Raw genomic sequence first — 18,019 nt, forward strand, 5'->3', positions numbered from 1 at the left:
CGTGACCAAAAAGACTCAAAATCTCTAACCTCCAAAAAGGTATTTAAAGATTTCCCCAGAATTGAGACCAGTAGGAGATCTACCCTCTCTCGTATGCCTTTGTCCTTTGGCAAAAGGTACATCCAAGATGCACATCCCGCTACTTTGACGGAAATACATTCTAACATCGAGGACAACCGTGCATCCGAAGGGACACACGTGGGTACAAACACGCCTTATAAAACTATTTGGAATCCATTGGCAGGCGATCAAGTGACTCCAGGAGCACAACGGATGTCTCTGATCCTGCAGGGGGTCAAGCCGAATCTACAGAATCACCAACAAATAGTCAACATAGTAGGGTCTAAAACATCTCAGTTGTACGATATCCCGAATACACAATTCAACTCTCAAGAAAACTTATTGACCGACAGGCGTTCAGCCTTAAGTCGTATGCCTTTGTCGTTTGGTAAAAGGAATGTCTTTAGAGGAAATGTAGAAGACATCCAACGATATCCAGAGGTAAATAGAGGAACGGGAGAGAAAAGCCCAATCGGATTGTCGGGAAAAGTGGAAGGGTCTGACCCTGGGTCATCTGAAGGAGTCCTTAGAGAGCAGGATGAGAGAACGGTCGTTAGGGTGGACGATACGGCAAGCTGAACAGATGGTGAGTTGTAATTGCTTACTATTCTTTGGATAGGATGTATGTGACGTATTCATGTTTTCATTGTGTTTTCTTTTTACTTCTTGGCTGAAAAAGGGGTTTGCGCCCGAAACACTCTGTGTTTGGTATTTTGTTGTCCTTCTTTTGAAGCTATTTAAATTTATCTTTTTATTACTAGTAAATTGACATTTTGCTTTGATTAAAAAAACAAAAAAACATTCGTAGAACCACAATTGTGTAGCCTATAGATAGTTCGAAGATGACGTCACTTATGTCTTTGTTATTTTTTTTTTTTGCCATCCGCGTTTATGACTAATGCTCACTGAACTGTATTAACCCGACTATAAACGTTCATGGATACACACAGTTTTGTGCGTTGGTCCGTTATACTTCCGGATGGCAATGTTATGAGCTTCTTAGCCAAGCGCATACTATCTATATAACCCTCTCCTTAGCAACTATAGGAAAATCGTCACATTCGTTACGATATAACCAACATTTTTATTATTCAAATTTATTTTGTACATCATAAAATTTAAAGAAAATGAACAGTGTGTTGTAGAGCATGTTTTGCTTAAGAAATTATGTATGGCAAGAACTTTACCGCTTTTGTGTTTGAGTGATAAAAGAATATATTTTTGGTGTTAGTTGGGTGTGAAGTTTTGGGGAAAATCCTGAAAATGTGTGGTAATAAAAGAGATAAACATCTTTGATTCAATTAAACTTCTTGAAACCAAAGTGTTGTTGCCGTAGTTAGTCTCTCTCTCTCTCTCTCTCTCTCTCTATCTCTCTCTATCTCTATCTCTCTCTCTCTCTCTCTCTCTCTCTCTCTTTCTCTCTCTCTCTCTTCAAATACCAAGTCTGTATCAGACATCGATGATCATGGTACGCCGTTCATCTCTTTGATCAGATAACCTCAGAAAACTAATATTACTCTTCTCTTTATTTGTCACTCAACTGTTCAAACTATTCAAATATGTTATTTTTCTTGGTCTACCTTTACTCTTTTTACCTTTTATCATTCCTGTGAGCTACTCTATAACGGAGTGAAGATCATTATTTTAACATATTAATGACATATTGGCAATTTTTACAAGTAGTTCTAGAGTCTGATGTGTTGAAATCTCTGAAAACTACGAAAGTGAGGAGGCAGCATAGCTCAGCGGTACGGTCTTTGCTTCGTACCTAGAAGGTACCGAGTTCAATCACCCGCCGTTGCGCTGTGTGGCCTTGAGCAAGTCATCCCGCCCTAGCTCATTTTGCGCCTGACAGCTGTGTTATTCCAGTCTTCCCTTTGGATAGACCCTGAAGGCAAATTTCCCCTTGGGGATGAATAAAGGGAATTTCTTATTAATAGATAGTATGCGCTTGGCTAAGAAGCTCATAACATTGCCATCCGTAAGTGTAACGGACCAACACACAAAACGGTGTGTATCCATGAGTCAGGTTAATACAGTTCAGTGAGCATTACTCATAAACGCGGATGACAAAAAACAATAACAAAGACCTGAGTGACGTCATCTTCGAACTATCTATATATTTTTATTCAAGACCAGGTAGGCAGGTCATCATAAGACCGCACAGCCGCATCACTTCAAAGCAAAACTTTAACTTTTATTCATATACGCAATATCCAAAATAAAAGCGCTTTACAAGGGGGTCCCTGGCCAACAGCAACACGTGAATGGTAGGACGTGACATTACGCCTTTTTAGGCGATATTACAATGTTTTTTTCCGGACAAAAACAACGCTGTTTATAGCCAGGTAATTATTTCCACCTGAGTACGGTGAGAGAATGTGAGTAAAGAGCCTTTTCCAAGGACTCAACTATGCGCCGAACGAGCGAGGCTCGAACCCAGGACCTTCCGATCCGAAAGCGAGTGTCATACCCCAAGACCATATAGCCATAGCCGCAACTCTTCAAAGCAAAACCACTAGACAAATAAATGCTATTTATTCCCTTAACTGGTTTCCAATTAATCGCTTTATTATAATCCCACAACTTAAGCAAACAAAATAGAATACAAAAACATTTTAGTCTTTATTAAAAATAATTATAACTTTGATTTAGGCAAATGGGCCGGTACTTGATAAATTGATTGGAAGGCAAACACCTGACAGAAACAACTTCCGGTCTTTTCGTATAGGTTTGATTCATTAATGAATCGACCCGAATGAGAAGGAGATGAAATACTTTTAGCAGACCTGCCAAGTTGAAAATTTAAAAAAAAGTCGTAATTTTTAGGATATAAAAGTAGTAGATACTGAGCGCTTGGCTAAGAAACTCACAACATTGCCATCCGGAAATATAGATAGTATGCGCTTGGCTAAGAAGCTCATAACATTGCTATCTGGAAGTATAACGGACCAACACACAAAACTGTGTGTATCCATGAACGTTTATAGTCGGGTTAATACAGTTCGGTGAGCATTACTCATAAACGCGGATGCAAAAAACAATAACAAAGACCTGAGTGACGTCAACTTTATACTATCTATAGCCTGACACTGACCTAACATGACGTCAAAAGACAAGTCTTTGGCCCAAAAATAAACAACAACAAATCGTGAGTTGTATTCAGTAGTTCAATCACGACTTGTTCCCTTGTATAGATAGTATGCGCTTGGCTAAGAAGCTCATAACATTGCCATCCGGAAGTATAACAGACCAACACACAAAACTGTGTGTATCCATGAACTTATATAGTCTGGTTAATACAGTTCAGTGAGCTTTACTCATAAAAGCGGGGGCAAAAAAAAAAAAAAAAAACAATAACAAAGACCTAAGTTCAGTTACGTCATCTTCTGACTATCTATAGATAGTTCGAAGATGACGTCATTCATGTTTTTGTTATTGTTTTTCTGCCATCCGCGTTTATGAGTAATGCTCACTGAACTGTATTAACCAGACTATACAAGTTCATGGATACACACAGTTTTGTGTGTTGGTCCGTTATATTTCCGGATGGCAATGTTATGAACTTCTTAGCCAAGCGCATACTTCTATTGAAGACGAAATTCCGTTTATTCTACAAATTTTTCCTAGTAGTTAGGCAGGTCTGCATTTTTACTGGTAAAACATGCTTGAGATATCTATCAATCAAAATACATTGACGAATAGGGTCTGTTGTTTTTCCTTGTATTGATTCTCCGTGTTTGTGTAAGGTGTGAGGCGAATGTAGGGGATGAAGGGAAGGAATAATAAATATATTTAAGTAACATTTACTTTTCGCCGTGTCCCTAAATTATTTCCATTTTTCCTTCGTGTTTACTATTGTTAAAATAATTCGCTTTGATTAATTGATCAATGTGACCCCTCGCCTCGAAACCGTATTATGTTGGGATGGGTAAAATGCTGAAAATTGAATTTGAATTTATAGCCAGAAATATCAAAGCTGTGTTGAGTTTTTATGCTTTATTCTGGAGAATGAATGTTATATTTTATTTTGGAGAATGAATGTTATAATTTATTGTGGAGAATGAATGTTATAATTTATTGTGGAGAATGAATGTTATATTTCATTGTGGAGAATGAATGTTATATTTTATTGCGGAGAATGAATGTTATATTTCATTGTGGAGAATGAATGTTATAATTTATTGTGGAGAATGAATGTTATATTTCATTGTGGAGAATGAATGTTATATTTTATTGCGGAGAATGAATGTTATATTTCATTGTGGAGAATGAATGTTATATTTTATTGTGGAGAATGAATGTTATATTTCATTGTGGAGAATGAATGTTATATTTAATTGTGGAGAATGAATGTTATATTTTTAGTTTGCGAAATAATTTATTTTATGTGGAGAATGAATGCATATTTATTGTGAGAATAATGTTATATTTCATTGTGGAGTAATGAATAGTATATATTTATTGTGGAGAATGAATGTATATATTTATCTTTTGCTAATTACATCATTCCAATTTTTGACCAGTTTATAACTTAATTGACTGTATAACATCTAAGCATTCGACATAATACCGTTTTGAGCAGGTACCATATGCCGACTCATTTGATCATGAAAAAGCTTATATATATATATATATATATATATATATATATATATATATACTATATATACTAACTAACTACTACTACTACTACATACTACTACACTACTATACTCACACTACTATCTACTACTACTACACTACTACTACTACACTACTACTACTACCACAACTACTACTACACTACTACTAAACTACTACTACTACTACTACTACTACTACTACTACTACTACTAACTACTACTAACTAACTAACTAACTACTACTACTACTACACTACTACTACTACTACACTACTACTACTACTACTACTACAACTACTACTACTACACTACTCTACATACTACTACACTACATATACTACTACTACTACTACTACTACTACTACTACTACTACTACTACTACTACTACTACACTACTACTACTACTACTACTACTACACATACACTACACTACTACTACTACTACTACTACTACTACTACTACTAACTACTACTACTACTACTACTACTACTACTACAACAACAATAACACAACTACAACTACTACTAACTACTAACTACTACTACTACTACTACTACTACTACACAATACTACTACACTACATACAACTACTACTACTACTACTACTACTACTACTACTACTACTACTACTACTACTACTACTACTACTACTACTACTACTACTATACCACTACTATATACTACTACTACTACTACTACTACTACTACTACTACTACACTACTACTACTACTATACTACTACTACTACTACTACACTACTACTACTACTACTACTAATATAACTACTAACTATATAATAATTATAATAATAATATAATAATAATAATAATAATATAATAATAATAATAATAATAATAATAATAATAAAAAATAATAAAAAATAATAATAATAATAATAATAATAATATAATAATAATATAATAAAATAATAATAATAATAAAATAATAATAATAATAATAATAATAATAATAATATAAAATAATAATAATAATAATAATAATAATAATAATAATAACAATGATAAATCATTTGTATATATAGCGCAAAAATTTCATGACTTCATGCTCAAAGGCACTTTATAATAAAATAAAAGACGAATTCACAAAGAGAAATTAAAATAAAAAGTACAGCACTGAAGGCTTATTTTAAAGAACAATAAACTAACTTATTAAGTAAATGCTATTTTAAACAGTTCAGTCTTTAAATTGGACTTGAAAGAGTTAAACGTTGGAGAATTTCTGGTTGTGGGGGGAGTGGTGGGGGGGGGGAGAGAAAATTCCAGATTTTTGGAGCTGTATTCGAGATATACAATATGTGACCCATCGTCTCAAAACGACATTAATGTCGGAACGAACCAGATGCTTAAAAGCCGAATTTAATGTTAAACTGGTCAAAAATGTAAATGTCAATAAAACATACAAACTCATCACAAGTCTGATATTTCTGCTATAAATTCAATTTTCAACATCTTTACCAACACGACTTAATACCGTTTTGAGGCGAAGGGTCACATATAATATGTGATTCCTAGTAGCTCATTGTGTAGTGCCCTCACTTTTTTTTGGTCTTTTGATAAGACACTCGTTTTCGGATAGGATGGTCCTGGTTTCTAGCGTCGCTCAGCGCATAGTTGAGTCCTTGGAAAAAGGCTCTCTTACTCACTTTTTATCACCATATTCAGGTGTAATATGAGTGAATACCTGGCCGTTAACAGCGTTGTCTTTGTCGGAAAAAAATTATTGTAATATTCCCTATCAGGCATCATGTCTCGTTCTACACGTTATGTGTTGCTGTTGGTTAGGGACCCTGTGTAAAGCGCTTTGAGCACGTAATAATAAATAATAATAATAATAATAATAATAATAATAATAACAATAATATATAATAATAATATATAATAATAATAATAATAATAATAAAATAAATAATAATAAATAATAATAATAATAATAATAATAATAATAATAGTAATAATAATAAATAATATACATAATAATAATAATAATATAATTTATAATAATTAATTATATAATAATAATAATAATATTATAATAATAAAATTCGAGTGTCCAAATAGTAGTAGGCCATATCTCCTGTTTCCGTTTAGTGGATATTGCGCTATAAAAAAGCTCACGTTTTCATGTAATGTTAAAATTATTACTTTTCACTCCTACAGCTTTGCGATAAATCCAGCCAAATTTGTTCTTATAACTTATATAATATTTATTCATTTCTATATTTATTACGTTTTTATATTTATGTTTTTTCCTATCTTTCATGTATTCTGTAATTGGTTTTTGCTCATATGTGACCCTTCGCCTTAAAACGGCATTAAGTCGGGTTGATTAAGATGTTGAAAATTGAATTTATAGCCAGAAATATCAGACTTGTGTTGGGTTTGTATATGTTTTATTGAGGAGAATGGATACCATATTTTAGGGTGCTAATACCAACAATTTATATTTTTGACCAGTTTAACATTAAATCTATTCATGAGTCAGATTTACTCCCTTTATCTTTATCTCCATTTTATTGACTCATTTAGTCACCTCTATTTATTAATTTTGATATTTAATTCGGCTTCTAACCATCTGGTTCGTTCCGACAAATTACCGTTTTGAGACGATGGGTCACATATCATTTCAAAAGTTCTGCAGACGTCATCAGTGACTTGATGATTAAACTTTGTCTGCTCTTTTCACGTCTAGCATTTCACCTATCTATTTCTGCTTAGTCAAGCAACTTTTGATACATTTCATTGATTTTCTGTGGTTGACTTTTGCAGTTGCCGTAAGTAATTATCATCCTTCATCTATTCTTTCTTGTTGATATACTCGATGACGTTCCTCTTCGTCTTCGTATTCATATTCCGCCCCCCCCCCCTCCCCTCCATCTACTCATCCCCCGCCTTCTCCGCCTACACGACTCTTCTCGTTATTTTAATTATAATTTCTTCAAGACAAAGAACAACAACAACAACAACAAATGTAGAAACAACAATAACAACAAAATTACAATAAAGGAACAACAAAAACTGCTACTTCTACCACTTCTACTACTATTACTACTACTACAACAACTACTACAACTACTACTTCTACTATTACTACTACTACTATTACTACTACAACAACTACAACAACAACAACAACAACTACTACTACTACTATTACTACTACTACTACTACTACTACTACTACTACTACTACTACTACTACTACTACTACTACAACTACTACTACTACTACTACTACTACTACTACTACTACTACTACTACACTCTATTACTAGTACTACTACTACTACTAACTACTACTACAACTACTACTACACTACAACTACACTACTAATACTACTACTACTATTCTACTACTATACTACTACTACTACTACTACTACTACTACTACTACTACATACTACTACTACTACTACTACTACAACAACAACAACAACAACAACAACAACAACTACTACTACTATACACTACTACTACTACTACTACTACTACTACTACTACACTATACTACTATACTACTACTATACCACTACTACTACTACTACTACTACTACTACTACTACTACTACTACTACTACACTACTACTACTACTACTACTAACTACTACTACACACTACTACTACTACTACTACTACTACTACTACTACTACTACTACTACTACTACTACTACTACTACTACTACTACTACTACTACTACTACTACTACTATACTACACTACAACACACTACTACTTACTACACTACTACTACTACTACATACTACTACTACTATACTACTACTACTACTATACTACTACTACTACTACTACTACAACTACTATTACTACTACAACTACTACTACTACTACTACTACTACTACTACTACTACTACTACTACTACTACTACTACTACTACTACAACGGCAGCCATCTTGGTTCTAAATAAAGAAAAACGGTACTTTTTATTCTTCATGCTGGCTAGAACTTTTCATATGTCTTGTGATCAGAATGTGTAAAAGTCAAAACAGGATCAGATTTATAATGTTTTTTTTCCCTCTGAATACACTTTTATGCTCGTCAGAGAAGTATTTCATAAGGTCGTCCGCCATTGTTCCGATAGTTTAGAGACAGTTACTAAGTTACCATGCGTCATTACGAGGGAAGTGACGTTACGACTTTTGAAGCGTATTTCTCTCGAAAACACACGCTCTAACTTCTTCGGTATTCCATTCGGGCCTGATCGTAGCCATCGTAAAGTTATGGCCTGACACTGACCAAAAAATGACGTCAAAATGCCAGTCTTTTGCCACAAAAGAAAACAAATCGTGAGTTGTATTCAATAGTTCAACCAATGAAATAACTTGTTTGCATGAGCTCTGCTAACAACTCACTAGACGGTGCAAAAACCAAACCATGACGTCAAAATGCCAGTATTTGGCCACAAAAGAAAACAAATCGTGAGTTGTATTCAATAGTTCAACCAATGAAATAACTTGATTCCATGAGCTCTACTAACGACAACTCACTAGGCGGTGCAAAAACCAAATAATGACGTCAAACTGCCAGTCCTTTTGGATTTCAGTGTCAGGCTATAACATAACGATGGCTACGGCCTGATCCAAGGTAATGATGTTTAGTAATGACCAATCAATGCCAATTCAACCAGCCAGTGAATATTAAGGGGTCTTTGTTCGAATGCTTTCCCCCAAAACCAATAAGTCAAGTCACCTGTAAAATCTCTCACTTCCAGTGGAACAACAATATCCTGTTTGGGTGAAAGTCATACTAGGCTGCTATAGATAGTATGCGCTTGGCTAAGAAGCTCATAACATTGCCATCCGGAAGTATAACGGACCAACAAACAAAACCGTGTGTATCCATGAACGTTTATAGTCGGGTTAATACAGTTGAATGAGCATTACTCATAAACGCGGATGGCAAAGGCTTGAGTGACGTCATCTTCATTATAAGCTATGGACTGTAAAAAGCAATAATATACCAAAAAAATTGATTATATAACAGCTTTTAAAAAAAAGAACAAAATACCAAACACGGAACGTTTCGGGCTCAAACCCCTTCTTCAGCCAACAAAAAAAAAACAATAAAGACATAAATACATTAATAAATTCCAGATTGACGACAGATAATTTATTGTAGGTCTTCCTGAAATTTAGTAATGTATTTATTTATGTCTTTATTGTTTTTTTTTTGTTGTTGACTGAAGGGGGGATTTGAGCCCGAAACGTTGGCCATTAATTTCTCTAGAAAACACACGCTTTAAGTTCTTCGGTATTCCATTCGGGTCTGATCCATGGTAATGTTGTTAAGTAATGACCACCTGTAATATCTCTCACTCCGAGAGTGACAGCAATATCCTGTTTGGGTGAACGTCATACCAGGCTGCCAGAAGCTGTCGACTGTAAAGAGTAATAGTATACAAAATGAATATGTTACAGTGAATGACAGAATCAGTCGGACGGTGAAAAGGTTTGAACTGAGATATTGCCAAGTTTAGTTAGAAGGTCAATTTTTATACAAAATGAGTTCTTGTCATAAATGATTGATAAATCGACCATTTTTGTACGTCTTAGGGAAATATCCAAGCTTAATTTCACAATTAAATGTTTTTTACAGCTTGTCAATTTGAAAAAATATGAAATTTGAGAAAAGTTGCTGGATACTTTTCCCAAACACCTGACAATAACTTCATGAAAAATCACCGGATTTACTTCAAATAAAGATTAAAATGCTCTGGGGAGCATAACATATTCTTTCAAAAATCCCTCTTCAACCAAAAAAAAATCAAAAGAAAAAAACAACCAAAAAAACAATAAAGACATAAATTATACATTATTAAATTCCAGATAGGCGACAGATAATTTATTGTAGGTTTATTGGAATATAGTAATGTATTTATGTCTTTAATGATTTTTTTGTTGTTGGCTGAAGAAGGGTTTTGAGCCCGAAACGTTCCGTGTTCGGTATTTTGTCCTTTTTTGTTTTTGATTTTTTTATATTCATATTTGTTTATTCCTGTTTGGGTGAACGTCATACGAGGCTTCTAGAAGCTGTGGACTGTAAAGAGTAATAGTATACAAAATGAAAATGTTTCAGTGAATGACATAATCAGCCGGATGATGAAAAGGTTTGAACTTAGATATTGTTAAGTTTAGTTAGAAGGTCAATTTTTATACAAAATGAGTTCTTGTCATAAATGATTAATAAATCGACCATTTTTGTACGTCTTAGGGAAATATCCAAGCTTAATTTCACAATTAAATATTTTTTACAGCTTGTCAATTTGAAAAAATATGAAATTTGAGAAAAGTTGCTGGATACTTTTCCCAAACACCTGACAATAACTTCATGAAAAATCACCGGATTTACTTCAAATAAAGATTAAAATGCTCTGGGGAGCATAACATATTCTTTCAGAAATCCCTCTTCAACCAAAAAAATAAATAAAACAAAACAAAACAAAAAAAAAAACAAAACAAAAAAACAACGCAAAAACAATAAAGACATAAATTATACATTATTAAATTCCAGATAGACGACAGATAATTTATTGGAATTTAGTAATGTATTTATGTCTTTAATGATTTTGTTGTTGTTGACTGAAGAAGGGTTTTGAGCCCGAAACGTTCCGTGTTTGGGTATTTTGTCCTTTTTTTGTTTTTGAAGTTTTTAAATTCATATTTGTTTATTCCTGTGTGGGTGACCCCCTTCCAAACCAGCTGCTTGTTTATGAGAAGGCAGTTTTTGATAGATAGTTCGAAGTTGACCTCACTCAGGTCTTTGTTATTGTTTTTTTTTTGCCATCCGTGTTTATGAGGGTTCGAGTGCCGATCGGAGCACCGCATAGTTGAATCCTTGAAGAAGATAGATAGATAGATGAGAGAAATGATATATATATATATATATATATATATATATATATATATATATATATATATATATATATCCTTTCTTAAAAATGACGGCCCAGCCATATCAAAACAATGGACAATCTCCTGTCTCATTCCCAGACCAGATTAAATACCCTTGTCGGGCACTCAGTGATTGGCCAGACAGGGAAAGGGTAAAGGTTACACGAGAGAGAGAGAGAGAGAGAGAGAGAGAGAGAGAGAGAGAGAGAGAGAGAGAGAGAGAGAAAAGAGTAAAGATAGATAGCTAGACAGATTATATATATATATATATATATATATTATAATAATAATAATAAAAATAATAATAATAATAATAATAATAATAATAATAATAATAATAATAATAATAATAATAATAATAATAATAATAATAATAATAATAATACACATTTATATAGCGCTCATTCTCGTGTAAAACACAAGCTCTGGGCACTTTACAATATAAATATCAATTTTAAGTGAAAAAAATTAATATAAAATAATAATAATAATTCATAACCAAATCAAGGATTCATAGAGTCAATAAAAACAAATACAGTAAAAATGTGTCTTGACATAGACAAAAAATGGTAAATAATACATGTCATATACATCTTATGAAACAGGTACTGATCCCATCTAGATTCTAACAAGAAAAGACTTCCAGTCAAACCATGCATAAAAATGTCCTTTAGTAGCTGTAGTAAGTTATTGTCAAAATTTACTGGAACAAAAATGGTATTTAAAATTCAAGTCTAGGATAAAGTATCATGCATTCATGTACTCTTGATTAAGACACTTCTTCAATCTGTTTTGATGGTTAGTTTTTCATAAAGAAAACACAGAGGAAAAAAAATTGCCACATTCTGGGTTAAAGCTTTAAATGAAGAATATTTAAAAAAAATACTATATACAAAAATACTATATACAAAAATACTATATACAAAAATACTATATACAAAATACTAATAATTCAAAAATACTATATACAAAATACTATATACAAAATACTATATACAAAAATACTATATACAAAAATACTATATACAAAATACTATATACAAAAATACTATATACAAAAATACTATATACAAAAATACTATATACAAAAATACTATATACAAAAATACTATATACAAAAATACTATATACAAAAATACTATATACAAAAATACTATATACAAAAATACTATATACAAAAATACTATATACAAAAATACTATATACAAAAATACTATATACAAAAATACTATATACAAAAATACTATATACAAAAATACTATATACAAAAATACTATATACAAAAATACTATATACAAAAATACTATATACAAAAATACTATATACAAAAATACTATATACAAAAATACTATATACAAAAATACTATATACAAAAATACTATATACAAAAATACTATATACAAAAATACTATATACAAAAATACTATATACAAAAATACATATACAAAAATACTATATACAAAATACTATATACAAAAATACTATATACAAAAATACTATATACAAAAATACTATATACAAAAATACTATATACAAAAATACTATACAAAAATACTATATACAAAAATACTATATACAAAAATACTATATACAAAAATACTATATACAAAAATACTATATACAAAAATACTATATACAAAAATACTATATACAAAAATACTATATACAAAAATACTATATACAAAAATACTATATACAAAAATACTATATACACATGTAAGGAACAAATTTGGTTGATAAATAAATAAGCAATAATAACAATAATATAGCTGATGTCGAATATGACAATTTATATATGATAATGTAGAAGGGAGAAAAAGTAAAAAAATAATTGAAAAAGAAAGTGGATAATTATTAAGAAAAAACAAATATTCTGGGCAGTTTACAAAAGTTGGAAACAACGGAAACAATAATCGGAGATTGATAAGGACAAAATGAAATCATAAAACCATTTCAATTTTTAATTAAGAGAAACTGCCCTTGAGCAACTAGATACTTCTGAAATTCACTAATCCGTTGAAAGATAATAAATAACACAGAAACGCGTGACAAGGTAAAAAAAATTAATTTAAACGTAAGTGTTACGAACATTCATTATACTGAAAACAATGCTTTCGATTTCCCTGTTTCAATTCAGAACAGAGCGGTTACAGTGAAAAGCTAACATTTATTATAGTGCTCTTAAGAGTCACATTAACATTATTCCAATCAAGACTGAGTATAATATAGTGTGCATACTGCAAATCTCACGTTGAAGTCCATAACCAAGTTAGTAACTTAATGAAATTTGTTCCCTGGCAATTGGCATATTCCAGAGAGAATGATTTTCCAGTTTTAGCCAAAACCAATCATGAGAGAGAAAAAAATATTTCACCTACAATTTGTAAAGATTGACAGCAATCACTGGTGATTGTGATGGGTTTCTTTAAAGACAAGATTTCACTCCTTTAAAAAAAAATTATTTCTTTGTGTATTTTTTTTGTCAAAAGTTGTAAGTTTTAAAGGATCATAATCGGATTTCCAATAAAATTTTCTGCCTTGCTCTTAAAAATTTACTTTAAGCATGTTTAATCACTTCGAATGTAGGTACCATTGTAGTGGAATCATAATAATAAGTATACATATTTAGCACTTTCCAAATAATTTTCACAGCCTTAAATTTAAATTAGGTGCTTGCTTGGTGATGTTATGAGGTGACTCGGATATAGATTGCTTGAGGTAATTAGTGGCTTAAAAAATAAAAGTTCTCTAATTCACACCGTCATTTAACCGAGAAATAACAGCTCATATGAGATGAAATCTTCCAATGTTTCTTTATAAGGCAAAGAAGTGGGTACTCAAGCTTGATTAAAACAATTTGTAACGATGTAGAGGATGAATAGTAGGAAAAGTGAAACGAACAAAAAAAAAAGAAAAGAAAAAGATAATTAAATAAATAAAAGAAGAAAAAAAACAAAAACAAGAAAAATGAATGACCAAAAAAAGTAATTTTTAATTGAAAAGAAATAGAAAAAAAAAAGAGAAATTCTTCATGGTGATGAATGATGAGTTTATCCAGGATTCTATTAACATGGCTTGGTCTTTTTACTTGCGGCCTGCCAAGTCAATGAAAGTAACCACAGGTTGCAGGTAAAAAGACCAAGCCACGTTAATAGAATCCTGGATAAAGTCATCATTCATCACCATGAAGAATTTCTCTTTTTTTTCTATTTGTTTTCAATTAAAAATTACTAAAGTAAGACAGGAGAAAAACATTCAAGGAATAATAATAGATAACACAAGATTTATTATTAAACAATATGCTGACGATACAACTTTTTTTTCTAAAAGAGCAAAAAGACTTAAAACATGTGTTACAGAAAATTAATGAGTTTTCGATATTTTCTGGACTTACTTTGAATAAGAGTAAATCTAAAATAATGCAACTGAACAAAAATCCAATCCTTAGGAAAGATTCATTGTTCAACATTCCAATTGTTGATGATCTAAAAATTTTAGGAGTAATATTCAGTTTCAGGCTGTGAAAATTATTGGAAAGTGCTAAATATGTATACTTATTATTATGATTCCACTACAATGGTACCTACATTCGAAGTGATTAAACATGCTTAAAGTAAATTTTTAAGAGCAAGGGAGAAAATTTTATTGGAAATCCGATTATGATCCTTTAAAACTTACAATTTTTGACACACACACACACAAACACACACACACACACACACATATATATATATATATATATATATATATATATATGTATATATATATATATATATATATATATATATATATATATATATATATATCCTTTCTTTAAAAAATATAGCCTTGTGGAGAACATTGTGCTTATTTGACTCAATAAAAAAATTGATACGACGCACAACTCTACTGAAAGATTTGAAAAATAGAAATGTATTTTTTACAGATAGATAAACAGATAACTTGATCTCCTTTTATAATTTAAAGTCAGTTTGAAAGTTTGTAAAGTCAAACAGTTATCCTGAAAAAATTTACCGAAGACACTAACAAACTCATGGCCACACCCTCAACTCTATCTGTCCAGTAGAGTTGTTACTTCCCTTGTGTTGATTTAGCGGTGATCAGTGTTGTTATGTAGTAGTAGTGTGTTCTCATTGCGTTTATGTTTATGTGTATGTGTGTGTGTGTGTGTGTGTGTGTGTGGTGTATACATGGACGTGTGTGTTTTGGAATGTGGTTGCGTGGAAGAAAAAAAAAAAGGGGGGGGGGTGTGTCCATCAAGTACAAAAATTCCTGAGCAAGGGGGGGGGGGGTGTTTGCTAGGAACTGTCAGATTGGCATTTTTCAGCAAATCGTGGCATTCATAGTGATATAATTCACTTGATAACATGACGGTATTCGGATTTACAGAAATTTTAAACAAGGTTCACCGATTAACAACATCAACGAATATTACTATACTGCTGATATTACTGTCGTTTTTATGCCACCGATATGATAATTATTGCTTTGGGAAATATTTAGTTAAACGTTGTCGGCAAACTGTCAATTAGATCTGTCTAGCTTCTAGCCCGAACAAACCAAAAGTAGACACATTCGGGGACTTGATATTTATCGCGTCCGCTTCAGATTTTCATTTGACCTCACATAAGTTAAGTAAAGGGGAGACATTCCGAAAGCTCCTACATCCCCAGTATTCATTCAATTTGTATTTTCAACCGTTGATATTTTGTCAGGCGTTTATTTATTCAATTTGTCATCATATAAAAGCGTTTTAAAAACTCTAGAACAAACCTTGATAGATTTGTGAAAGTTTAAAATTTCCTAATTTGACCATTGTTTTGATTATCGGCCGCCATTTTAATTTGTGAAGTATTGAAGGTAGTGCAAAGCAGTCCCAAGTAAAGCGTGGTAAAGACTTGCGACTTATTGATATTGATATCTACTGACTGATAAACTAAAATCATGCCGAATAAAGCATGGCACCGACGACAAGCACATCGATTAAAATGTGCATCTAATCGTACTCAAGCTAATCAAGAAAATGATTCTGGCAATATCGAATGAAAATAGTTCTTTCCCCGCGAAATTGCGGGCTTTTTACTAATATATATATATATAATATATATATATATATATATATATATATATATATATATATATATATATATATATAGATAGATAGATAGATAGATAGGTAGTAGATTGATAGATAGATAGATGAGGAAATGCTATTTATATATATATATATATATATATATATATATATATAGGTAGGTAGATAGATAGATGAATATATATATATATAGAAAGATAGGAAGATAGATAGATAGATATATAGCTAGATATATAGTTAGATAGATAGGTAGATAGATAGATAGATATATAGCTAGATATATAGATAGATAGATAGGTAGATAGATAGATATATAGCTAGATATATAGATAGATAGATAGATAGATAGATATATAGCTAGATATATAGATAGATAGATAGGTAGATAGATAGATAGATATATAGCTAGATAGATAGATAGATAGATAGGTAGATATATAGATAGATAGATAGGTAGATAGATAGATAGATATATAGCTAGATATATAGATAGATAGATAGGTAGATATATAGATAGATATATAGATAGATAGATAGGTAGATAGATAGATAGATATATAGCTAGATATATAGGTAGATATATAGATAGATATATAGATAGATAGATAGGTAGATAGATAGATAGATATATAGCTAGATATATAGATAGATAGATAGGTAGATATATAGATAGATATATAGATAGATATATAGATAGATAGATAGGTAGATATATAGATAGATATATAGATAGATATATAGATAGATAGATAGATAGGTAGATATATAGATAGATATATAGATAGATAGATAGGTAGATCACAGGTAAATAGATATATTGTATTGTCCTTTTTTGTCCCTGTCTGGAACTGAGGTTGCTTATTTTTGTCCTGGTCCTGGCCGCAGTCCTTCGCATACAGATAAACAAATAGGGGGAGATAGAGAGAGAGAGAGAGAGAGAGAGAGAGAGAGAGAGAGAGAGAGAGAGAGAGAGCGAAAGTGCTTGGGAGATTGATTGATTGATATATATATATATATATATATATATAGAAAGATAGAGATAGATAGATAGAGATAGATATATATATAGATAGATAGATAGATAGATAGATAGATAGATAGATATATAGATAGAGGGATAGATAGAGATAGATAGATAGAGATAGATATATAGATAGATAGATAATAAATATAGATATATAATATATATATATATAATATTTATATATATATAGATAGATAGATAGATAGATAGAGATAGATAGAATGATAGAGATAGATGGGAGATACATAAATAGTTAGATAGATAGGTAGATAGACAATAGATAG

General features: G+C 31.3%; 1 protein-coding gene across 1 annotated transcript in view; it reads left to right on the forward strand.

Annotated features, from left to right (window-relative positions):
• LOC144958915 (uncharacterized) overlaps positions 1–18,019 on the forward strand; it is a 53,853-nt gene that overhangs the window by 22,901 nt on the left and 12,933 nt on the right. The window contains exon 2 of the mRNA XM_078891212.1: positions 1–646. This exon is cut by the window's left edge and continues 1,220 nt beyond it. Coding sequence (XP_078747338.1) covers positions 1–639 — 639 coding nt within the window. The 3' untranslated portion in view covers positions 640–646. The remainder of the gene's footprint in view (positions 647–18,019) is intronic.

This window comes from Berghia stephanieae, chromosome 13, assembly GCF_034508935.2.
Source record: "Berghia stephanieae isolate SIO BIC M18660-M18661 chromosome 13, UCSD_Bste_1.3, whole genome shotgun sequence".
Lineage (NCBI taxonomy): Eukaryota > Metazoa > Mollusca > Gastropoda > Nudibranchia > Aeolidiidae > Berghia > Berghia stephanieae.